At 34.6% G+C, this 26985-nt stretch overlaps 2 protein-coding genes across 2 annotated transcripts; one reads left to right on the forward strand and one right to left on the reverse strand.

Moving 5' to 3' along the window:
- Positions 1 to 1695: 1695 nt before the first annotated feature.
- LOC139499535 (perlucin-like protein) lies at positions 1696 to 26439 on the reverse strand. Its single transcript, XM_071288256.1, has 5 exons — positions 26340 to 26439; positions 23128 to 23222; positions 9190 to 9286; positions 6767 to 6974; positions 1696 to 1780 (listed from the first exon to the last, which is right to left on the reverse strand). The coding sequence occupies exons 1-5, from the start codon at positions 26389 to 26391 to the stop codon at positions 1750 to 1752; spliced, it is 483 nt and encodes a 160-aa protein (XP_071144357.1). The 5' UTR covers positions 26392 to 26439; the 3' UTR covers positions 1696 to 1749.
- LOC139498286 (uncharacterized) lies at positions 15598 to 17218 on the forward strand. The gene is made up of 2 exons (XM_071286648.1): positions 15598 to 16063; positions 16972 to 17218. The coding sequence occupies exons 1-2, from the start codon at positions 15877 to 15879 to the stop codon at positions 17202 to 17204; spliced, it is 420 nt and encodes a 139-aa protein (XP_071142749.1). The 5' UTR covers positions 15598 to 15876; the 3' UTR covers positions 17205 to 17218.
- Positions 26440 to 26985: the final 546 nt, after the last annotated feature.

A 26985-nucleotide genomic window follows, 5' to 3' on the forward strand; every position in this document is an offset into this window, starting at 1 on the left:
TCTTTTCTGTGTTCGGGTTGTTGTCTTTTTGACACATTCCCCATTTTTAAATTTTCAATTTTATAAATATGATGCAATTGAAAAAGAGCATAGCATGTCTTGGAAACAGGTAAAAAGAAAACTTCAGTGTTTGTAAATAAAAAAATATCAAAATCAATTTTTAAACCATCTTGTTACCATCAATATTGTAAAAACCTATGATTTTATATTTACAAAAAAGTATATAATTTCTCGCCTTTCTTTTCAAATAAGCTCACATTAAAAATTAACAATTTGAATTAAAAAAAAACATTATTATACTTTTCGGATCATCGGTTTTGACCATTATCTTGTTATATGGTTGCTCATTGTATGCGGAACTGGAGCTCATTGAATGATCTTTGTGATTTTTAGGGCAATTTGCAGAACATAGAGCTGCGATTTTTTCTTATTCCAAATACGATAAGAATAGCGACTCACATTTTATTCAAACACATTAATTTGTTTTTCTAAGCAATGATTAACAATGTTTCTATACAATGTTTTACTAAAATCACACTTATTTCTCAATCTTGAAACATTTTTCCCCAGTGTTTTTGTTCAATCGGATTATTTATTTATTTATGTATAATAAGTGATTTATTGAACAGAGAATAGAACATGAAAATGTAAGTCTATTGAATTAAAATAACTCCATTATCAATAAGGAACAAAATGAAACAAACATTTCATAGAAAAATACAGATAAAGCGACATAAGCTGCACCAGGCATAAACTCCTGTACTCTAGAAGGGACAACAAAATCTAGGCTTTACATACCTATTATAGCTGACTATGTGGTATGGGCTTTGCTCATTGTTGAAGGCCGTTCGGTGACCTATAGTTGTTAATGTCTGTGTCATTTTGGTCTTTTGTGGATAGTTGTCTCATTGGCAATCATACTACATCTTCTTTTTTATATAAGCACATGCAATGTATTTCAGGTGAGCTCTTATCATGTTTTATTACTTCACAGAACGCATCTCCGGATAGTTATACTTACAACTTGATCTACAACCCCTCATTGTGTTTGTTTTTCATGATACGTGTGCAAATGTCTACGTGAAGTTTAAAAACATAACGCCATTTTGTTTCGTCCGACACTATCTGCTTTGGGAGTAAGTTTCATAGTCAAGCAGGTCATGCAATAGTTTTGAGCTGATGATACATAATAACATTTTCAGACTGGTCAAAACCTCTTGGCACTTAATCCATGTGATACCTTCGTGTGATTTTAGTCTGACATATCATGATATTTTACGTTCATCCCTTTTCAAAGCGTGTGTGTGTTGGTTTTTTTTTTCATTAGTGGGTTTTTCTAAAGTTGCCAATATGGAATGGTACATGTATGTACATTCCCTTTTTCCAGTTTCCTTTGACGGAGTTCTACTACATCACTGTCTCAGGTTACAGAAGTTTATTTTAATCTTTAAAGCCACACGTTGTTCGTGTGATTGTGTGAAGCCAGGAACCTATAGTTCGTTGGTTGTAGTTTGATGTATTTATTTCATTTATTGTTTCAGGATTAATCAGGCCGATGAATGTTTCTTTAGAATTGTTGATTATTTTGTCATTCCGGAAACTTATAATAACTTTCTTCATGAGTTTTGTCAATTGTTGAAGGCCTTGCGGTTACCTATACATCTTCTTACTTTTATAAAAAAAAAAAAAAAACACTTTTGAAATCATGTCTGATTTATTTTTATCTCTTGGTACAAAATGTAGCTAATCCTAGCCCACGATTTCTCCACTGTTGTGGTATCTGAAATAATAAAGAAAAAGTGATGACGAAAATAATGGTTTGAATTAATTTTTTAATGAAAGTTGTACACAAGACTGTGTTCAAAATGTTGCATTACAATCATTAATGACTTATAAATGGATATTTATAAGACAACGTGTACTTGAATATGAGCAGTAGTACTGTACAAGTTTAATTGTCAACTTCAAAATATGTATTCATTTACACCCCCACCTCCGTTAAACCGAATTGCATCATACATGTATGTGAACCCTTAATGCACGTTACTTAGTAATAGTAATGCTAACCACATAACATTTTTCATTTTATTCAAAAATAAAATTAGTTTCAACACACATTTTACTAAAAATAAAATATTTCAACACTCTTTTTACTCAAGCTTTGTTATAATTCCAAAATGGTACATTTATTCACAGCTAAGTAGAAACAGCGTGTTATACGTCTTTTAGTAAACATAAGAAGATGAGGGCTAATGAGACATCTCTTCATCCAAGTCACAATTTGTAAAAGTAAACCATTTTAGATCAAAGAACGGTCATCAACACGGTGCAGTTGCTCACACCGAACAGCAAGCTATAAAGGGCCCCGAAAATTACTACTGTATAACCATTCAAAACGGAAAACCAACGGTATAATCTATATTAAAAAGACCAGAAACGAGACACCTTTGCCCACATCAACAAACAACAACCACTGAACATCAGGTTCAGTATGTTTAAAGTACGAAAACGGAAGTCAAAATTTATATTCATACCAAACACTTATCAAAGCATATGGCAAAACCAAGGGTACTTTATTCATATGATTTGCATCACGTGACTTTGTCCCTTTTTATACGCCCGTCAAAATTTTGACCGGACGTATTTTGGTATACAAATGTCCGATGTCCGTCCGTCTGTCCGTCTGTCTGTCTGTCTGTCCGTCTGTCTGTCTGTCTGTCCGGCGTAAACATGTCGCACCGTAACTTGAGAATGACTTATCCAAATTTCATGAAACTTAATATAGTTGTTTCTTATGATGGTCAAATGATCTGTATACTTTTTGGTGAAAATAAGATAAAACTTTTTGAGTTACGGCACTTTGTAACTAAAACAGGGGGGTGTTTTTTCACATGTCGCACCGTATCTCAAAAACGATTCTTGATTATGGCTTAAAACCTTAAACACTTCATAGTTATATTAATCTTAATATCTCTATACTTTTTGGTGATGATTCAAAATTTCATTTTTGAGTTATTGAGTTACTTGTAAAAAAGAGGTAGGTTTTTTTGGGGGAAAGACGGCTTCAAGCCGTCAATCCCCTATGGGGTTGACCAGAGTGACATCCCCTCACATCATTCATTTTGTTTTTATAGTGTGGAACCCCCCCCCCCCCCCCCAACAAATCTTACTGAGATTGATGAAAAGGAGACACATAAATGAATAGATTGACTTTAAACACTTTTTAACACATGTCCCTTCTGTTTCTAGCAAAATTATCGTATTTTAAACTCTCCTTTACACTATTTACGTTTCTTTTACAATCCGAAAAAATCAGTATGAAGAGATATTCTAAATATATCCAACCTACATTATATTTTATAGTGATGTCATAGTGGGAATGCCACACTACGCAGAAGCAGGGATATCCTTCACTGGTTGTTTGAATCATTCTTAGAGTTTGTGCACTAATTATAAATTGGTATTTGTTAAATTTAAACATAATTATGTTTGCTGTAGATTATTCAAACATCAACATGCAAGACTCTAATGTGTAGGTCAACAACTTTCAAAGTAAACAAAGTCCGTGGAGATACATGAGATTTGGGAGAGAAACGATTTTTTCATTTTTTTCTGTAAAATTCTGTTTCGTGAATCTTCCTCCAATTCAGGAGCACCTCAATTGATGAGTAATTATCCACTTAAATAAAACCTAAATGTGACATTTAGTAAATGATTAGTAGTCTTCCATTAAAATTAAATTGTGTGTACCAACAAATAAACAAATAAATCATTGTAATGGTAAAAAAAAACACCTGTTGCATTTTATAGTTTAAACCTATTTATTCATGAAATTTACAAATATTTCAAAATGTAGGATCTGGAAACAAGCTTCACACAGTTTACATCAATCATATTGTTTTAAAAAAAATTAAAATCTTAGAGTACGTACTGTCACAAAAAAATGGAAAATGGCCTAGCCTGCAGTTCAGTGGTACACAATTAAGATTTCAGAATATTTTGTAGTTGTTGTTTAATGACAGAATTCAGTTGAATTTTACATAATTAACTATCAACTTTAATCGAATGATTAGATGATCTCTTGGTCCAAATTCAATCCTAAACTAAGGAAACAAAATTACATTAAACAACAATTGATTTCAATATTGCCAACCTTTCTACATGTTCTAGCTGTTCTTTTTTTATTCTTTATAATAAGACTATCAAAAGATACCCCCCCTCCCCCCCCCCCCAAAAAAAAGAAAAGAAACAAGGACCGTCTTTCCCCCTCAGAGCTATTCAGCTCTTTGATTTAAATGTTGTGCCGTATCTCAAAAACAATTTATGATTATTACTTTAAACTTTACACACTTGTTTGTTATATTAATCTAAAGATCTGTATACTTTTTGGTTTCGATTCAAAATTTTATTTTTGTGAAATTTAGGTTTTTGTAAAAAAAAACAAAAAAAAACAGGTTGGGGGGGTTCACATGTTCCACCGTGTCTCAAAAACAATATATGGTTATTGCTTAAAACTATCTCAGAAACTATTTATGATTATTGCATAAAACTTCCACACAAGATGTCGGGCGTATCATACGCTTGTGGTGCAGTGTTTTTATGCCCCACCTACGATAGTAGAGGGGCATTATGTTTTCTGGTCTGTGGCTCCGTTCGTCCGTTCGTTCGTTCGTTCGTCCGTCCGTCCGTCCGTCCGTTCGTTCGTTCGTCCCGCTTCAGGTTAAAGTTTTTGGTCGAGGTAGTTTTTGATGAAGTTGAAGTCCAATCAACTTGAAACTTAGTATATATGTTCCTTATTATATGATCTTTCTAATTTTAATGTCAAATTAGAGTTCTGACCCCAATTTCACGGTCCACTGAACATAGAAAATGATAGTGCGAGTGGGGCATCCGTGTACTGGGGACACATTCTTGTTTTTTATTAAATTACTTCCCTTAGTATAAGATTGAAAATATAATTTTTATCAAATTTGCGGATTGTTAAGTCCTTTTCCGTCATAAATCTAAAACTAATGTGTCTTTGGAAACTTTCTTTGGCGGATATTTACAAAAATGTGTAATTCTGAGTGAAAATGCTGCAAATTTTGACTTTTTACGAAATCGTAAGGTTGAAATCATCTTGTTTTTAAAAGAATTTGGCCGAAAACTTAACAAAGCATGTAAGTTTAAAGTTATTTAACTATAAATTCAACCTACAAGGTGTTTCCCTATATGCGGACAAAATTAATCATGAACAATATCTCCTTGTATCTTGATTTCTGTTTTATATAGCAATTATACTACGGTTACGCTTCCTATTTTCAAACTTAAAAGTCCGAAAGTTTTCAAAGAAGACAATGTTCATTTGTACACGAACAGAACCTTAAACACATGTACAATTCACCTATATGCGGACAAATGATTGCTTTCCTTCGATTTTTCACGATTTTTCGCTATTTTATATAGCAATTATACTACGGTTACGCTTCCTATTTTCAAACTTAAAAGGCCGAAAGTTTTCAAAGACAATGTTCATTTGTACACGAACAGAACCTTAAACACATGTACAATTCACCTGTATGCGGACAAATGATTGATACAGCATAGGATTTGGCATATTTGCAATTTTATTGAAGGGGCATATATAATCCTATTGCAATGGCTGGCGTCATTATAAGGCAAAATGGCCGCTTTGCAAATCAGCAAAGTTTACCAAATTTTGTCATATGGCTTGTATATAAAAAGATAGAGAGACGCGATATAACGCTAAATAAGTAATCATTAAATAACAAAAAAAAACCATTACAAATTGTATCAACAAGTCAAATTAACACGAAAGTACGACTTGAGAGTACCCACGGTTATTGAAAGCTAGTTAAAAGCCAAAAGCAAGGAATAATAAAATATCATGAATCAGAGCCTAATATGAACTCAAACACATCGCAGGGGTTTAGTATTTTAACGTTATGAACAGTCAAACAAAACATAACTAGTGCAATGCCAAACGTTAAGAAACGACAGTCAGTAGGATAATAAGGAGTTAACCTTTTATTGAATTAGTATAATTTCATACATAGATAGAGTCATCTGTATCACATGGAAAATGAACATGGATTTGTATTGATCAAACCAAAAAAACGTTTGAAAAGAATACAGATTTAGTTGTATACAGTTGTGTTTATGGGCCAGCTGAAGCACGCTCCCGTGTGCTGGAATTTCTCGCTGCATTCAAGATTTATTGGTGCCTTCGGCTGTTTGGTCAGGTTGTTGTCTCTTTGACACATTCCCCAGTTCCATTCTTAATTTTAAATATAGTTGTATGTTTTTATTTGCTGATGACAAAATCGATGTTTGTGGCAATGTAAAATATATTCAAAGATCTACAGCATGAAGACCTTCTTTCGTATGCTTGTGAATATGTTCCCGTATGTTTATATTTCCGAGTTGGAGCTTCTTCCAGGCGATTCTGTTACGACAGTCATACAAGTGAGAGGTTTAGCTTGCTATAAAACCAGGTTCAATCCATCATGTTCTACATAAGAAAATGCCTGTACCAAGTCAGTGAATATGACAGTTGTTATCCATTCGTTTGATGTGTTTTATCATTTGATTTTGCCATTGATAAGGGACTTTTCGTTTTGAATTTTCCTTGGAGTTTAGTATTTTTGTAATTTTACTTTTGTCTGTAGCCAGGTAAACACTATTTCCGTATGTCTTTATCTCATTTCACTGTTAGTTTTAATTACAAGTATTTCAAAAATAAAACCAATCAGAAAAGCCTATTTACTTTTTCTCACAGATAAACCATGTTGTTTCCGAGCATGTCCCATCAACCCACTTCCAGTTAGTAGCAGCGTGTATAGCGATGCAGTTCTGGTCTGTTCTATTACTTGGTTCATGTGGACCCCAGTTCGTAAAGGTTATTGGCTGGTCTGTAGATGACCATATCCATCTACCTTCAGTAACATCATCTCGTCCTCCTGTCCAATAATTGCCTAAAATTCAAAGTCAAATCATTAACATAGGTGTTCCAAAAAAGAACTGGATATCCACAACTTTCACCTAATAATTGCAGTTAACGATGTTTATTTTAGAAAAGTTGTCCCATACATACTTTATAATTGTTGCTTAAAACCAAAAAAGACTAAATGTAAAAGAAGCGTGTCGAGCCTGACAGTTAATGCTTTCGTTACTCGCATAGTAAATGCAAGTTAGTGAATTCAAAATTTGATGAATATGTAGAACGCATCTATCCCATTGAATTAGAGATAAAGGATACAACAGATACATTTAAGTCGGCCTCATATCTTGACTTACATCTAGAAATTGACAATGATGGTAGATTAAAAACAAAACTTTACGAAAAAAGAGATGATTTCAGCTTTCCAATTGTGAACTTTCCATTTCTTAGTAGCAACATTCCAGCAGCACTGCATACGGTGTATATATTTCCGAATTGATACGTCATTCCCGTGCTTTCATTTCCTATCATGATTTTCTTGATATAGGGTTGTTGCTCATAAGGAAGCTATTTAATTAAGAGTTCCAAATGGTGAAGTTAAAATCATCTCTTCGTAAATTTTACGGACGACATAACGAGTTGGTTGACTGTTATGGAATAACCGTTTCACAAATGAAATCGGATATGTTCCTTACGTCGTCACTACAATCCCCTTCCCTTTTATAAATGTGACCTACCGAATTAGGCTTTGTTATCTGATAAGCAACACGACGGGTGTGGAGCATGATCTGCTTACCCTTCCGGAGCACCTGAGGTCACCCCTAGTTTTTGATGGGGTTCGTGTTGTTTGTTCTTTAGTTTTCTATGTTGTGTCATGTGTACTATTGTTTGTCTATTTGTCATTTTCATTTTTAGCCATGGCGTTGTCAGTTTATTTTCGATTTATGAGTTTGACTGTCCCTCTGGTATCTTTCGTCCCTCTTTTAGACACAGGCTTAATATGGTGTCCGATGAAGGGCCTTTCGGGCGAACATGTTGTATTCAATCAAGTAACCTATTCAAGTGATCAGGTCTTCAATACAGTTAATTTTGATAACTTACTTCCATTGTTCTATACAAAAAACAAATGCCAATATTAACAACTTGCCTCAGTACCGTGTTGATTTTATAAAGTGATGTAACATCACTACTAACCGTGAAATAAACCCCGCCTTCTAATATAATAGGGAACCATACAGACCTAATACTAGTAAAGAAAATACACAGTCTCCACGCGGTTCATTTTAACCAATCGTATTCCTAGAGATGTATAATAGATAAGATTCCAGTTTGTCGATGTAGGCTGGAGGTACACGTTATTGTTTGTTCTTGCAGCAACTAGTTACCGCAAATTGTAAATAAGCCTGCTTTAATTTATCAATAAATTCATTATAGATACCAGGACTAAACAGTATTCTCCGGCAGATGAGTTCATTGTGCACAAGGTATAACGGTTCTGCCGCATAATTGAACACAGCAGACGAGTTCATTGTGCATAGGGTATAAAGGTTATTCTGCATACATGAACAAACAGTAAGGTGTACCTCTATTGAATGTCAGTAGACGAGTTCATTGTGCATAGGGTATATAGGTTATTCCGCATACGTGAACAAACAGTAAGGTGTACCTCTAAGGTATGTGAATAAATATTTAAGCGTTTACATTACTAATTATTACATTAGATGTTCGTTTCATTATAATATGTTTTTCCGATTGGGTACACTACAATCGCGTTATTCCTTAAAATCAACTTCATTACACAATAAAATAGATATTTTTAGAAAGAACCGCTTTATACAAATTGTACTTCGGTCAACGCTTTTACATCCCAATGCAGTTACAAAAAGAAGCATTCAATTATTACCTAGTAAATACAAGTACATGTAAATCAATCACATGTTTGAAATGAAAAGATTACAATGTATGTTTGTCAAATTTAGTTTCATTTAAAAGTCACCTGTTATGTGTACAAAAAAGATTGATGACATCTGTTTGGACAGTAGTCTCGATTTCTGACACAATATTACTTATCCCGTAAGCGAGCTTATATTTGTAGTGAAGCTTGTAAAATTGGGAAAATTTCATTATTTTTTTATTTCAGACTCAATGGGTTAATTCAACTGATAAATACTAGCGGCAGCATTTACCGCCCAATCTTAATTGTAGTATCTTTTAGGAAGAATGGGTGGTTGTTGTACACGAATACTTACGGGCGTGAGGATGGTGTTTAGCTATATCTGCAATAAAGTCTTGCCGGTCCTTTGTTTCGATTTCAACGAGCCTTGCATCATGTGCTCGGCAGGCAAACTACAACAAATAATGAATTAAAAATGTTATTTCCTTGTGTGAACCGCAGGGTCGAGTGGTAATATACACTGCAAACCAATAAAAATCTGAAATGATCTATATCTGTGCTCGACTGTACTGATTTTTACTCTACCAGTCTGAATTGGTCTAGAATTTAATTGATATAACTCGGCTGCTTGAACCATACTGAACTTGTATTCTACCTTTAATCGACTAGTACTAAACAATTTTAATACGATTCTGAATCATGTTTAACCTACCTAGTCTTAACCATGTTCGATCTCGTCTGAACCTTGCTCGAACTAGTCTGGACCAAGTGCTACCTATTCTTATCCATACTCGACCTAGTCTGCAGGTCGCGCTCGGGTTATCAATTTACCGGGTCAAATAAGGTTAACGTTCATCTGTTATGCCTACTTGCCAGATCAAATAATACGAATTACTAACAGAGGACATAACAGTGCGTTTTGCTTTTAAAATATTGAATATTCAAATTTTCTTTTTTTTTTCTTCTCGTGCTCCATGAACTCTTTTATTTTATTCAAATGACCACTGAAGTCCTGCAATAGACTGAGTAAGCGTAAAATCACTGTTATTGATAGCTAATGACAAATAAGTTAAAGGTAAATGATTTAGTATTATTAACAACATCTTGCTGTTATCAACGCTGTTATAGAAATGATTCTATCTATGTCAGTATAAAATAGAAGATGTGGTACGATTGCCGATGAGAAAAATCTCAAAAAAAGACAAAATTACACGGAAAGGAACGACTAAAGGTCACCGAACGGCTTTCAACAATGAGCAAAGCCTATACCGCATAGACAGCTATAAAAGTCCCCGAAATGACAATGTAAAACAATTCAATCGAGAAAACTAACGGACTAATTTATGTACAGAAAATGAACGAAACACAAAAATATGTTACACAGAAACAAACGAAAACCACTGAATTATAGGCTCCTGACTTCGGATAGGCACATATGTAAGTGATAAATTTGTCCTGGTAAAATATGTCTGGGCGGACTAATATTACTAGGATAAAAAGTCCATGGTTACAGAATTTACTAGTATATTTAGTCCGATGTTAGTAATACATGTCCCCAGACTAATGTTCCTAGGTAATCATGTCCTGTACAATCCTGTAATAAATTCAATTACGTTTAAACCATGGAAATTTAAAAGTTATGTTTTGGTAATGTTTAAGAGTTGCAGTTATATTATTTTTGATAAAATTGATGTCCCTAGACTAATTTTCCTAGGAAATCATGTCCATGTCATTAATAGTCCTAGGTTAAAATGTCCATGCCCTTAATTCTAAAAGGTGAATATGATTGCAATATGTTTTAATAATGTTAAAGACAAAATGCAAGAGTTGTGTATCAATATTTTTTAATAAAATTTGTATCCAGACTAATTTTCCTAGGAAATCATGTCTATGTTATTGGTAGTTCTAGGTTAAAATGTCCATGGCTTTAATTTTTAAAGGTGAATATAAATGTTATGTTTTAATATTGTTAAAGAGTTGGGTATCAATTTTTAAAATAAAATTTATGTCCCCAGACTAATTTTCCTAGGAAATCATGTCCATAACATTAGTATTCCTAGGTTAAAATGTTCATTCCTTTTATTATATAAAACATGTAAAAGGAAAATGTTATAAGCAATGGAAACTCAATATTCATGTTTTAATAAGGTTATAAAGAAAATGTCGTTTGTTTAAAATTGGAAAAAGTAAGGAAATTTACAAATTAAACAAGTTTTGGGACATTTTTTCCTAGGAAAATAAGTGCCAGACATATTTTACTAGCTATGGACTTATTTTCCTAGGAACATTTGTCCTAGGACGTATATTCCTAGTAAAATCATGGACACGGACTTTATTAACTAGGAAAAAAAAGTCTGGCGGTTGGAACCCCCCCCCCCCCCTTTTTTTTTGGACGCTCAATGTATTTGAATGGAAACATGTGATTGGAACCCCCCCCCCCCCTTTGTCCTGGGTTAGAAACCCCCTTTTTAAAACGGCTGGATCCGCCCCTGCAGACTGCGGCGGGGTTGAACACGAAAGCGGGATGCCAACCCTCCTTCTAACCTGGTACAGTTATTTCTGATCTTGGAGTCCACTCTATATACTAGTGGTAATATGAAGTGCTGCTGGAAAAGGTTACATTTTCCATCTTGAAAATAAAGGAATATGTAGGAAAACTGTCCGAAATATATATGATAAGATCAATAAAATTACCCATGACATGTTATATTAAAAACCCTGTAACTTTTTCAAAGCCTAAAGTCTTGTCGTAAATAAACATTTAATTTACATAATGCATTTGAGCCTCATATTTGAGCTTTGAGCAAGGTGATATTATTCTCAATTATGATAGAATGAAATTATCGTCCGTTCCTGGACTCAAAGTTGAAATATTGGAACAAGTTACGGGTTTACCTATAGTAGGGTGCCCAGTGTCGAAAAAGACGTCTAGTTAACGAGTTTAAGTTAACGGCTAACACACGGCTATATTTATATGCAAACTTTTGAAAAATCATTATATTTTCCAATCATGAATGTCGTCGTAAGCTCCCGTGGTCACGTTTACAAAATTTTGTGGTTTCTTAGGGTAACCAAAGATACCTAATCATACAGGTCATCTTCAACACGAAAAATAAAATTATTGCTTTCTGTGTTATTTGTTCAAATGAAACTCATCATTTAGGCTAAAAATTAAACTTATCATATTACGAAAGCTGAAAAGATTTATAACGTTTAAGTATAAGTTTTTTTTAGAATTTTAGTAAGACTATTTGTTTAGCTAAAATTTTCCTAATTTTGAACGAAAGAAAATTTATTGCGTGTAACTTTCGCGGGATCTTTACTTTAATTACATCAATAATACAAGGTCCATATGTGTGCCAAACATCTTTCGTGTAATGTTAATCGGTGAGAAGAAAATAGCAATTCAAAACACAAATTTACTGATAATTCTGTCTTGATTCAAACACGCCTTTTCTCGTGCCGTTAATCATTTTGTAGCTTACAATATCAGGTCATTAACTAGGACAATTGTCACTAACTTCATTTCTCACTTTTGCTTGTGGTATGGTCGATTTGTATGTATAGTCCAGTTAGTTTGAAGATCGTTGTCTTGTTTTATGAAATATATTTTTTGTTGGTTTTTATATCTTTAATTGGTTTTTTAATTGATAGTTTTGATATAATTATTATAAACAAATTAAATCCTTCGGTCACGTTTCAACCCGGAATATGGCACACATTCACAGTCTTGTTAATAAAGGTTTATGTACCCTTCTGTAGTCATTTTTGTACGAACTTTTCAAACTTCAATTGTATCAAAACTACAGATATAATGAATAATAGAGATAGGCCATTTTGTACATATTCCAAGGGGAAACTTGATGCAAAGCATTATTTTTTACTGTTCCATTGCATTTAATAGAAAAAGAGGACTTTGTGGCAAATAAATCAAGATTTTTATAGAAAATCCACAGCCTTTATCCTTGTACTCTCATATTTGGCAATTTGATGACTGATAGATATAGGATTATTGCATGCAGTGCTAGCATTGATTTCCTTAAAACAAGTTTATAAATGTAGTTATTGGTTAAGACAAGTATAAATATGGCAAAAATCAAGTACACCTTTTAGGGTGCGCTCGACTTTAGTGACTCAGCACGAGGTGTTTTGGAATTTACAGGTTACTTAGAACTTTTTGTAAAAAATAAACACTAGCACATCATAGAAAATCAAGTGAGTAATTTATGTTTCAAATTTTATAACAAAAATCTCTGTATTAAAGGCTGTGGATTTTCTATAAAAATCTTGATTTATTTGCCACAAAGTCCTCTTTTTCTATCAAATGCAATGAAACAGTAAAAAATAATGCTTTGCATCAAGTTTCCCCTTGGAACATGTACTAAATGGTCTATCTCTATTATTTATTATATCTTTAGTTTTGATACAATTGAGGTTTGAAAAATTCGTACAAAAATGGCTACAGAAGGGTACATAAACCTTAAACTATGAAGTAGGAATGAAATACAATGGGATAAGTGTGCTGTATGTCAGGTTCTTGCCTATTAATATGCGAAGAATTCGCACAAACAAAAGCTTTATCGAGGCTATGGGAGCACGGAAAGATCATGTATATTTTAGTATATTGCATGATGCTTCAGACCTAGACCATCTACGAAGTGATGATTACTAAATAGTGTACCATCATTCTTGCTTTAAATCTTACACGAGCAGACACAACTGCAGTTATTTTAAAGCTAAATCAAGTTCTTGTTCGTCTGTAAAAGTGTTTTAGGTCATAAATAGAAGGTCGTCAAATTCCTTACTGGATAATATTTCTTTGAGTCAGTGAGAACTAGCAGGCCTTACTCAGATTATATTGTTTGTGGCATGGAACACACGGATTAAACCTGATACTGGCATACAAACAAACACCATTGAAGGTACATCATTTATACGTAACCGGAAACTCAGCATCTTGTATATATATAACAGTACAAAGGGAGACAAGCAGTTCACATACATTGTTCCAACACATAACAGAGTTATCTCTCTTACTATACTGATATAAAACATACATAGCAAACACTACATCTCTTCCTTCTTTTTTTAGATTTGAAAACATCTTGACATTTTTGTTTTACAAATAAAAATTGAACTACCCTATGTCAATTTTGTTTAAACATAAAATTCAAATAAACAACATTGTCAATAATATGTCAACAACAACAAAAACATTTGTTATTAATACCTTTATAACATAAATCATGTAACTTGTAATTGTTCATAATGGTACACATATTATTTCAAAACAAAATCGTCAAACTTTGACGGTAACCTTTTCAATCTGACTGGTCTATCTTTCATACTACAAGTTTCATCTTGACTAGAACTTAAACACTTATTTTCATCAAAATTGCTAGATTCATTTAAATTCTCAAAATCATCTTTGTGACTAGTAATAATGTCAGACTCTGTATTAACTACATTTTTGTTTGCATCAGATTGTGAGCAAGATAAATCATTATTTTCTCTCTCAATAAATTTCTTTAAATGTGTCACATTTCTCCTGTATTGAACACCTTGGTCAGATTCAACCAATACACTATTACCAATTTTCTCAACCACTTTAAAAGGGGATGGAACAAAAGGTGTAGACATTTTATTTCCACGGTCTTGCCTGACTAGAACTTGATCGTCGACACGAATATCACTCTCGCACGCACCACGACGTTTATCAGCATATATTTTTCCTTTTTCCTTTTGTTCGGCGTCTCGGTCGCGTACTTCAAAATCATTAATATTATAATCAATCAACTCGGGTTTTCGACCAAAAAGTAATTCGGACGGACTTACTCCTGTTGTAGAATGAGCAGTACTACGGTACATGATTAGAAATTTACTCAATTCTAATTTCCAGTCGCGACCTTCGGCTTGCGCAATTTTGACACGCTTCATTATCGAACGATTTTGGCGCTCTACTTCGCCATTAGCCTGTGGCCATAACGGAGTTGTTCTATGATGGACTATACCATGTTCGGACATAAAGTTCTTAAAATGTTGACTAACAAACTGGGGTCCATTATCGGTGTGAATTGATAACGGCAATCCATGAGTCAAGCAAAATTTTGAAATCAACGACGTAATATTTTCCGACGAAATATTCTTAGTAACAGCGACTTCAAAATAGCGGCTATAATAATCAACTAATACAAACATATAATGATTGCTCGGTAACGGTCCTAACAGATCAGCAGCTAAGTGTTGCCACGGTGCAGAGGGAAACTCGGTACGCTTTAACGGTTCGGGTTTACTAGGCTGACTAACCAATTGACAACCGTAACAGCTTCGACAAAACTTCTCAATACTTTTGTCTATCCCTGGCCACCAGACCTTACTTCGTAAACGCGTTTTCATGACAACAATGCCAGGGTGACCTTCATGAGCAAGCTGAAGTACCTGTTCCCGTAAACTAATAGGTATCACGATACGAGTACCCCGAAGTACTAATTGACCAATAGCACATAGGGCCTAAAATAAAATATTGTTTGTTTCCCCAATCCCGACCGACCCGGAAAAATCGCCGCGACCGGAATAATTTTATTGCCGATTTTGTGTAGAAATTTTTTTTTCTCAAAATTCATGTGGTGGTGCGGTGCTCCTATAAAATGGAGGAGTATAATACATAAGACAAAAGAAGGTGACGCCTTTCAAATCGGCTTAGTTGAAAACGCCTTGATGACGCGACTTGGCTTTCTTCTTCCACGTGGTCTCGGGTCTTTACCATATTCTCTAGATTGTTCATATTTTAAATGTCAGAAAATGGACGCCGTTATGTCAGTGTTGCCGTTTATTCAACTGGAAACTTCAAGAAGACTTGGTATCAAATGTATTGCGGAGATTTTCGACGAAGGAAATATTTGAAGACATATGTGAGGACGTAATAGACGATTTAGAATTGACTGAAGAGGAGGAGGATGCTCTTGACAGAAAACACATCCGTGTATCCATTTCTGAAAAAAGTGGTTCCACAGAAATATTTAGTCCACACTACGGTGATGACATGAAACTGGCACTAGACTTTAATAAAAACTTTAAGTTTTTGAAATTTTGCATTGACATTGATGAGACTTCTACAGAAACAGAAGCCTCCTCCTCAAATGTTGTCAATACCTTTGACAAAATAATGAGGGCCAGTCAGGCTGTGAACAAACTTCCAAGGCGAAAAGAAGCCATTAACAATTTTACAGGTATGCATAATGAATGAACGCCAAAACATATATTTCTCGCAAGCAAAGGTAGACTTTTTTAGGATAAGGAGAGTCTCCCCCCTCCCCTTTGTTTGCATTTTTTTTGTTGTTTTCTTGCAAATTTTCAAACCCTTAACCTAAATTCCTTATTTAATGATTCCTTATGTCCTTACTTATTTGACCCGAGGTCTAAAATCAATTGATTTAAATTAATCATTTGATCCCTACTAAAAGCAGACCACCCGACACTAGTCTCGTAAAAGCAGATCTTGACACTAAGCCCTGCATACTTTTCTAAAACGAAGGCTGCCACAATGGTAGCGTGCAGTGTATTCGCTCCCTGTCGAACAAAGTCACTGAACCAAAGACTTTAAATTGGTATTTGCTGCTTTTCCGCAAAGCATGCAGTACTAGAGTTAAAACAAAGACTGGTTGCCCGGAATCAGAATAATGTGCCTGACAGATTAGGGCAACACATCTTCCTGCAGACTGCTGTCTTATATGTGTGCGTGCACATAAAAGATCTGGGTCAACGTGTCTGACTAGTAAAAAGCAGGCTTCTTTCCATGGTCATTTCACACATACACTTCATGTCCATCGGCTACATATATCCATTGAATTCATGCTGCCCGGGGTTAGCAATATGATTCACTGTTTATTGTGTTATTCAGTGGTTGATATGATTTTAATGTTTAAGTCCTCCTTTCAGTGGAAAATTGTATAATTGAATGAACCGAATAAACTTCATTCTAGTAGTACACACTCTGACATTGAACCTGGATAGATTTTATAATATAATAAACAGAAGGCTCAGTATTTTATTCATTGAAAATTCCCAATATATATGTACAAAGTAATCTAGGATATTATTTTTTATTTATCAAAGATCTCTTTTGTTCTTTTTTCAGGTGATGCTCTTGAAGGAGTGGTGAATGTGCGCCTACAGATAGACTGTAATACACATGTGGAATTTCCATATTATGCCTCTACCCTGGCACAGCCCGATATCTGTGCCTTCTGTGCAGCTGTGGGGGCAACAAAGAACCAAGATGCCATTAAAACACATCGTATTGTTCTACCAGTTTGCAGAGACTGTGTCGTTATTGGAAAGCTACCACCCAAGAGAAACCCAATAAAATAAATTATTTCAAATTATACATAGAGTTTTATTCAATATATGTTACATGAGGAAACTGATAGCTTCAATGATAAACTCTTGAATTAGAAAAAAACTACCAGTATAATGATGGTTTTTAATTTCTTATTTAGATTGAAGTACCAATTTTTTTTTTAAAATTACCAAAAAAATAAAATATTTTACCTACCTACCTACCCATACCTGACTTGTTAGGGTCGGGTTTGGGGAAACAAACTATTATTTATTTTTGGCCTAGTTCACTTCGAATCGGTAGATATTCTTTGAACTCGATACGGTGCCACTGACTGTGAACAAGACATTCTCGGACAGCCTTTAATTCAGGATCATTCTCGGACGCTCTTTCGATTTCGCGTGTTGTCATCGCAACCGGTGTTGATTCTTGAGCTACAAATTTAACGTATTCCTCAGTTATATTTTCCCGATTGTCACGTGTTGTTCCTTCTTTGATCAAACGTGATAGCGAGTCGGCTATATTTTTTTGTCCGGGAATATACCATACAGTATATGTATATGGTTGCATACGGAGAACCCAGCGCTCAATTCGAGCACATACTTTCGACTTTGTAGAGTAAATACACTCAAGCGGTTTATGATCCGTTAAGAGCTCGAACTGGCTTCCATAGATATAAACATGAAACCTTTCGCACGCCCATACCAAGGCTAGAGCCTCTTTTTCGGTCTGCGAATATCTGTGTTCCGTATCGCTTAAACTCCTACTCGCGTAAGAAATAATGCGCATCTCACCGTTTTGTTCTTGTATGAGCACGGCTCCGAGTCCAACTGGACTAGCATCTGCGATTACCTTAGTCAGTGTCGACTTGTCATAATAACCTATAGTTTCCGCATTGGCAAGACGACGTTTTAGCTCATCGAACGACCTTTGTTCATCTTTACCCCATGTGATCGTTGCATCTTTACGAGTAAGTGCACGCAGCGGAGCTGAAATAGTAGCTAAGTCAGAAATAAATCTAGCACTATAATTAACAAGACCTAAGAAACTACGAACTTCTGCTGAAGTTCTTGGCTCACGTGCTTCAACGACAGCTTTGACTTTGACATCTGCTGGCCCAATACCCCGACCAGACAAAACATGACCCATGAACACTACTTTGGACATATTAAATTCACATTTATCATTGTTTAAAGTAATACCTTTGTCTCGCAGTACCCTAACAACATTTTCAAGACATTTATCATGTTCAACCTGGTTACTAGCATGTACAATAATATCATCCATAATGTTATGAACACCCTCACAGCCCTGAAGGACTTGTTGCATGATATTTTGATATAATTCAGGGGCACAACTAATACCAAACATAAGGCGCTTATACCTATTAAAACAACCTTTTATGAGTTACAAAAGTAGTTATTTTCCTAGACTCTGGTTTTAACTCAATTTGGTGATAGGCCCAAGTTACATCAAGCTTACTAAACACTTTACTAGAGTTCATATCTTGCAATAGATCATCTATTGTTGGAATCGGATGTCGTACTCGTTTCACAGCTGTATTAGCCTGGCGCATGTCAACACATAGTCTGATGGAACGTTTTGGCACGACTACTACTGGAGAAACCCATTGACTAGGTTCATTGACATGTTCAATTATATCTAAATCTAAAAGTTCATCTAACTTCTTGCCAAGTTTATCGCGCAGATTAAACGGTACCCTCCTCATAGGCTGAATAACGGGTTCAAGAACTGGGTCGATAGGTATCTGTAACTGAAATGATTTCAATTTACCAACTCCTGTAAAACATTCTGGATACTTGTCCTTAATTGTTCCAGGTTCCCTAACACTGTGAACAAGCTGCAGCACACCTAACTGTTCTGCTGTGTTACGACTTAACAAAGCCTGACCTTTGCCTTCAATAACAACAAATTCAATATCATTTAAAATTCTGTTGTTACATTGTACAGTAGCTGTAAATATTCCAGCGATTTGCAATGGTTCCTCACTACCATATGCGAATAAACTCTTTGTAGACTTGGACGAAACACATTTCACACGATTCTCCTTTAAATAATTCCATAAATTTATTCCCATGATGTTACATGATGCTCCAGAATCAATTATCATTTTCAAATTCACATTCCCTATATTGACAACAATATTTTCACACACAGAATTTATCTGATTTACACCGATCATGCTAAATACATATTCCTCATCATCCGTGTTATTCTGTGGTTGTTCAACAACTTGACGAATCTTTCCGTGTTTTGACTTATCCTTAGTTTTACAAACTTTATCAAAATGACCAACAATTTTACACTTCCTGCATTTCTTCCCCCGAGCCGGACAGCTAGGGTCAGTCCTAATGTGATCTTCACGTCCACAACTGTAGCAAGTTGCTGTACATGTAGACTTGTTACCTGAATTAAAACTTTTGTTACCAGAATTAAAACTGTTCTTTCCATACTGTTTACCTTTTGACTGTAACTACATCATGTTGACTTGACCTTGACCTTCTATTGATTTAGCTTGTCGTTCTGAGTCTTCCATAGCTTTTGCAATACTTCTAACATTTGCTAAAGTTAGTGTCCTACCTTTCTCAAGTAATTTACGTCTGAGATGGTGACTTAAACATTTATCAATAATTTGATCTCGTATTCTTTCATCAATTGCATTTTGATTGCCAAAATCACATGTATCAGCTCTCTGTCGAAGACGCGTTATATATTGTTCAATTGTCTCTGAAGAAGACTGAACCATAGATCGAAAAATTGATCGTTCATAAGAGGCATTTGAAAGTGGTGTGAAATAAGCATCTAGCGCACTCACCGCCTTCTCATATGCACCTTCTCCCGCACCTTCCGGCAATGTGAAGAAAATGTCCTGAACATTCATTCCGGCTGTGTGCAATAACAATGCATATTTTTGATCTACGTCTGTAACCCCTTTTCCTGCGGCAAATAGTTGAAACGCCCGAAGCCATCGTTTCCAACGTGCAGACAGTCCTGTCGAGTCAGAAATGTCGAAATTCTGTATACCGCTAACATCTGGTAGTAAAACTGATCCCATTTTGTAATACAACCTTTGATTATCCTCGTCGCCAATTTAAATATATTGTTTGTGGCATGGAACACACGGATTAAACCTGATACTGGCATACAAACAAACACCATTGAAGGTACATCATTTATACGTAATCGGAAACTCAGCATCTTGTATATATAACAGTACAAAGGGAGACAAGCAGTTCACATACATTGTTCCAACACATAACAGAGTTATCTCTCTTACTATACTGATATAAAACGTACATAGCAAACACTACACAGATTTCTTGGCAAATCGATTGTTCAGCATCATGGAAGATCAACAGCTACTATGATACATAAGGAAGACATTTATCTAGCTAGCACTTCAAGGACCATAAGTTTGCTCAGAAGGAGTATTCAGGTTTTAATCGTTATAATCTGCTAGTATTGTATTGAATGATGGCAATTTATCATATTCATTAATTAAACACATACTCTGATTTCTTTTTATATTTACCCAATTTGATGGGTCATCATCAACCGTAAAATTTCGTTTCTCGGAGTCCGGCGTGTTCGACTCTGCGATTAGTATCCATTGTTGTTGATGTGATAAAGAATTCGCAAAGATGTCGATGTCAAAAACAAAACGTCACAAGACCTTAAAATCGTATCAAGGTGTCTTGGACACCTTTTTTAAACAACCAAAACGGTAAGTAAATCAGTATAATACATGAATTTAAAACCCGAACTTAATCAAAAATAGAGGGATTACTTCATAATTTGATGCTAAATTGTTGAAATTCAGGAGCTTCTGAGCTTCCCCATGGACCCTCAACCGTAATCACGCCTCTCGTTCATAAAATCCTGGCCTAGGTATTGAAATGTTAAGTTACTCCTTATACCCTTGAGTTTAGAATTTCTCGTTATTGGTCTACTGCTGTTAAGATCCATCCAATCATTTTAATATACCATAGACAATTAATGAAGAAAACTCGGCATAAAAAATGTCACACCCTGACACTTTAACTATAAAATATACATGCTCCAAGTCAGGAACCGTTACATTAGTGCAATTCTCTATTATTTTATGTTTTTAAGCCAAAAAAGGTCCAAAAAGATTTTCACCTCGCTTCGCTCGGCGAAATATTTTATTCTACGCCCCCCTTTCAAATATCCTGGACACGCCCCTGTATATGCCTCTCCACGAAATATGTAAAAGTCTCGGGTTTGCCATCTGTGACATTCTACCAGCCTCACATGATGTAGCATGATGCGATACAACGTCATCCCTGTTTAAGATCAGTAAGCGCTCTGTTTTTTAGTCTCGAAGGACAACCCAGAATATCTAAAAAGTGGTTACAGTGAATGAAAAATGTTGATATTTTTTTATAAAGCTGTGGTTGGTTCATGTTTTCTTCTTGATCAAATGACCGATTTAAGGTAACATTTAAAAAAATATCAAAACATTTGACAAATTTACAGTAAAATATGAAAAAAAATATCAATATGGTAACATCCGAATGAATATCTAAAAAGTGGTTACAGTGAATAAAACATGTTGATATTTTTTTTGTAAAGCTGTGGTTTTCACCGATTTGTCAAACCTATCTAACTGTGACATCGATGGATCTATAAATGCAGCTCGAGATCTTGTTTTTAGGTTGAACGATCTCAAGTCAAAACTCAAAATAGATCATTGTGACCTAAACAAAATCAGCATAAAATTGGCTATTAGAATTTAAAATTTCTCCTGGTCAAACGTCTTTGTGAATCTACTTTTAAACAATATGTAATAAGAGCTTCACTCCAGACATCAATTTGATGTCTTCCATGCATATAGCAAAACTACAAAACCTTAACATTCTCCTCTTCAGTTCGGATGGGTAAAGAAGAATGACTTGTTCATGTCTATCTACATCGGTGCTGTACATAACCCTCTCCCTTATTATATGTTTGGAATATTGTAAACATTATAGCCAATTGTTGCTTATTTAATCATCTGTATATGCAGGATGGGGTGTTTTACCTGTTTCTAATAGACGTTTTGTTTTTATAACTTTAACCTCCCCCCACTTTTCTCCGTTTGCAGTTATTTTTACTTCTGTAAAGCAAAGCTATGCACAGAGCTTTATATTCAACCAAGTTTAAAGTTTATGTTACACAAATTTCGAAACAAATGATAATATATACTCTTTCATACCCAATAACAGAAATATGATATTTACCTAGAAATTGACGAACACCTTACTATTTAAAGACGTAAAAAACAAATTTTGTTTTCGACAAATTATTAAAGTTAAGATCTAAAAAAACATCTTTAGATCTTACTTGTATCGAATTGAATACAAAAATTTGAAATTTTGAAATTGAAATAGGTCAAGGTCACTGTTAATTAACAGCTGTTTGAAAATTTCACATTTGCACCCTATATGAAAAAAAGTCAATCTAAAGTCATTTTTGGCGATAAAAATATAAAATAAGTTCTAAATCTTGATACAAAAGATATTTTTATATAAATTAGCCGTTTTTAATTTGCTTCAAACGCATACACGTAGAAGAAACAAGCTATCTAAAAGTGACTGTGCATATTCCTTGAATTTTGGCTTTGACCTTTGACCTCGATTTAAAAAAAAAAAACGTGACCACGGCAGACAACGACGACAACGCTATTTCGATAAGGATTGTTCTCCTCTTTCCAATGATATAAAATATAGCCGTGTGTTATTCCGTTAAGGCAAATCGATAATATTCTTTGATTGAGCACCCTACTAACACAATATATGAAACGGTATACATTTTAAATTCTAAATTATATGACAAGAGTTGGATAAAAGTACACCAGCGACACTCCGTATGAAAAAAGTATCGAAGTTCCACACCCCCACCCCGAGCTTCTAATTGAGTCTATAACTAAATTACCTCCGCATAATACCAATCTAATTTCTCGGAACTGAAAAAGTAGCATGAACTATTGTAATGCTGCCATCCGAATGGACAATCTGACAACACAATTCCTGCAATTAAAGTTATGAGTTTTACAAAATAATGTGATAATTTTATATTACCTTGGACAAAAACCAGATCAAACGCTGGCAAATGAAACATTATCATGACACTCCCACGATACGATTCCTGCAATTAAAGATCAAAGCCAATTCATGAATATTAATCTATGGCTAATATAAATAAGAAACTGTGGTATGATTTCCAATTAGACAACTCTCCACAAGAGACCAAAATGACACAGAAATTAACAACTTTAGGTCAACGTACGGCCTTCAACAATGAACAAAGCCATACCGCATAGTCAGCTTTAAAAGGCCCCGAAATGACATTGCAAAGCAATTCAAACGATAAAACTAAAGCCTTATCTATATTAAAATAAAATAAATGGAAAACAAATATGTAACACATATAAACAAACGACAACCACCGAATTACAGGCTCCTGACTTGGGACAGGCACATTCATACATAATATGGCGGGGTTAAACATATTAGGGGTATCCCAACCCCTTTTAACCTGGAACAGTGGTATGACAGTACAATATAAGAACGAACTATAAAAATCAGTTAAAAAGGCTTAACTCGTCAGTTGGACAAAATTTCAAATGCACGTGGCCGGGTACTTGTCCATCCCAACAACCAGAAGACAATAGGAACAAATGTGACAGCTAGTTCAAAGCCAATAACAACATCTAAGATCATCAATCCGTACACATCCAACATCCAATGGATTTAGAGTAAAGACATCATAAACAGTCAGAGAAAAACATGATCCACATATATATGGATTGATTGTTGGTGTTTTAACGCCACTATTTAGCCATTTGGTCAGTTTTTAAGGGTGAAGGGAGCCGGAGTGCACGAAGAAAACCATTGAACTTCGATAGGAAATCCAAGGCAGTTAAAAGATCGTAGTCGAGTGCGCCAGATCTATACGTACAAAGCAAATATATCCAGTCAATTGAAACATAATAACACAGAGAAGAATACTATATGGTATCTAGACTGAAACTCGAACACGCACGAATAGTAACTGTTTCTGAATTTTGAAATTTCTAATTTACATGTACTAGTAACAACCATGTGATATTATGAGGTCGAAAAACTTCTTGTCCTGGAAATACCTGATGCTAAAAATATTACACAGGACAGCCAGTATGGAAATTGACCTTTACTCTTATCCTAAACCCTACCACCATCCCCCTTTTTTAAAATCAAGTGGTACAATGTAGCTTCATACAGAATAAACAAATACATGTATAAGCAAACAGTGAGAATAAAGAGTTATAGATTAAATAGATTATAATGGATAGAAAGAAAAAGAAAAAGAGAAAAACCGCATAAAAAAATAACAAAGCGTGTAATAGCATTCAACATGTGTGTGCCAAGTAAGAAAAATTTGTAATTTTTCTGACATTGAACTGTAGTTGTTTTTGTACCGCAGTTAAAAATAAATATATATAAATTGTAGACATGAACATGTTAACACACAAATAAACAGACGTATTTACGACATCTCTAAAGCGACCCAAGGTTGTGAAAAAAGTGAAACGACATGAAATCAGCATTGAATGAAGTGCCACTTTGTTATCTACTAAAAACTTGGTGCATAAAAATACAGAAAATGTTCTAGGTGCAGTATAATTGTAATTTTTATTAAGGTTGTTCGCTACTCTGTTTCTGTTTCTGTTTCTGTACTCTATAAGTTGTTATAAATTGATACTAGTAATATATAAATAAAGAAACCAAAAAAAAAATCAGTTTCGAGATATACAAAAATGTAAGTCATTGAAAATTAGGCCGTTAATAATTCCTTCTATAGACTTTTCATACATATATTAAACATACTTTTTCTTTGAAACAAAATATGAAAAATACCAAGGATAGCATTAAATACCAAGGATAGCATAGCATGGACTAGTCCGAGATTACTCTGACGTCCAACGGCTGTTTTGCCAGACAAGCTGGGGCCGTGGGACGTCAGAGCTCGTCCCATATAAAAAAGTGGATATTTGCCCACCCAAAATAGATATGCTGCTTCGTCGCTTCTGGTGCCGATTGAGGGCCTTGGGATTATATAAATCAGGCATCATTCTGTTCATTTTTCATTTATCTTTTCATTTATGTAAGTTTCACCTACCTGCCAACTTTTATTTTTCCATATTTTAAAAGTTTTCCCAGAAACGCATCGATTTCTGTATTTTGACTTTCACTTTCAAATGGACGTCAAGTTACGATAGAGTTCGTGGCTTCGAGACTCAAATATGCAAATATTTATATTTTTTCACCTCTTTTATAGGAGATCGATGTTTAACATTTAGAATCCAACCACGATTTTTCACCTCCTTTACAGGAGACCGGTAATAAGCATTTAGGTGCGACCACGATAACAATCGGAAGCTCTCGGACATGTAGATAACTTGCATCGTAAATGAACGAGGTGTTACATTATGGTCATTTGCACTGTTTTCTCGTGGTAACGTGATAATCTTTGAAAATGAAAGTCAAAATGCAGAAATCGATGGGTCTCTGTGAAAACTGTTTAAATACGGAAAAATAAAGGTTGGCAGCTAGGTGAAACTTACATAAATGAAGAGATAAATGAAAAATGAACAGATTGATGCCCTATTTATATAATTCCAAGGCACTCAATCGGTACCAGAAGCGACGAAGCAGCGCATCTATTTTGGGTGGGCAAATATTCACTTTTTGATATGGGACGACCTCTGAGTAATCTCGGACTAGTACCACGGCCTCAGCTTGTCTGGCAAAACAGCCGTTGGACGTCAGAGTAATCTCGGACTAAGCATGGATAAAGCCAGATAATTCAGAATATCTAGCAAAAAAATCCCAAATAATAGGAGTAAACCTCCTTTAAATTACGTGATGCTGCTTTTTAGAATTATATAGTGCTGGAAAAAAGGTTGATCGATGCGTTTTTCGAATATAAACAGCTTCCGCGCTTCATACAAAATATGCTTCGATCAGCAGTTGTACACACTAACAAAATTATGAAACAGAGCATGAAAATATCGAATTTAAGATTTAAGCTTACAAACATTCTAGAAACGTATTTTGTATATGAAAAATAAATAATTTCGTGACAACAATGCTAATTTTACATACCTAAATTTCCAATAAAATACCAAACAAAAGCTATAAGAAACAATCGTAACATTATTTAAAATTGTTGTTTCCTTATCTTCTTTATCTTTAAATTGGTATTACATTTACTAGTACATGTATACTCGTGAAAATAAAGAGATTATACTTGGGACATGTTTATCGAAGCAGTCTTAGGATAATGACATGACTTTAGACCATCTTTGGACAATTGTTTTTTTCCTTAGTGGCCATGGGTTTATCAAAAATGTACCATCTTGTTTGTTTTGGTTCACATAGTTTACACGTACAGGTATAATATCAAACAAACATTTTCTTTTATTAAATACTGATACAAGTAAATATTTCGAAATGTTTTGTCCGACCGTGCGAGGGCTGTATAGCTAGTCAAGGTCGTTAAAAACTTCCATCATCAAGTTAAGAAAATTGTGTTTATACTTTAAGTTCGTTCGGTATGTTTATAAATGTTCAATTTCTACATTTCTATATTCTTTTACGCCAACTCTTATGACATCAGTTAGGTCATACTAGCTGTAAGATGAGCCTTCTCATGTGGTTTTGGTTATTATAGTTTATTATGACTATTTGATACCAGAAATTTATGCCATTTCGAGACGGTCAGTTTTTATTGGTAGAGGAAGCTGGAGTG

This window comes from Mytilus edulis, chromosome 12 (genome assembly GCF_963676685.1).
Source record: "Mytilus edulis chromosome 12, xbMytEdul2.2, whole genome shotgun sequence".
NCBI lineage: Eukaryota > Metazoa > Mollusca > Bivalvia > Mytilida > Mytilidae > Mytilus > Mytilus edulis.

Excerpts from the sequence above, each read along its gene's own strand:
- LOC139498286 (XM_071286648.1), top strand. The coding sequence starts at position 15,877 with ATGAAACTGGCACTAGACTTTAATAAAAACTTTAAGTTTTTGAAATTT. Across the intron at positions 16,064-16,971 it reads AGCCATTAACAATTTTACAG|GTGATGCTCTTGAAGGAGTG; the intron begins GTATGCATAATG and ends TTCTTTTTTCAG.
- LOC139499535 (XM_071288256.1), bottom strand. The coding sequence starts at position 26,391 with ATGTTACGATTGTTTCTTATAGCTTTTGTTTGGTATTTTATTGGAAAT. Across the intron at positions 6,975-9,189 it reads TAAACACCATCCTCACGCCC|GCAATTATTGGACAGGAGGA; the intron begins GTAAGTATTCGT and ends TTTGAATTTTAG. Across the intron at positions 1,781-6,766 it reads TGGTTTATCTGTGAGAAAAA|ATACCACAACAGTGGAGAAA; the intron begins GTAAATAGGCTT and ends TTATTATTTCAG.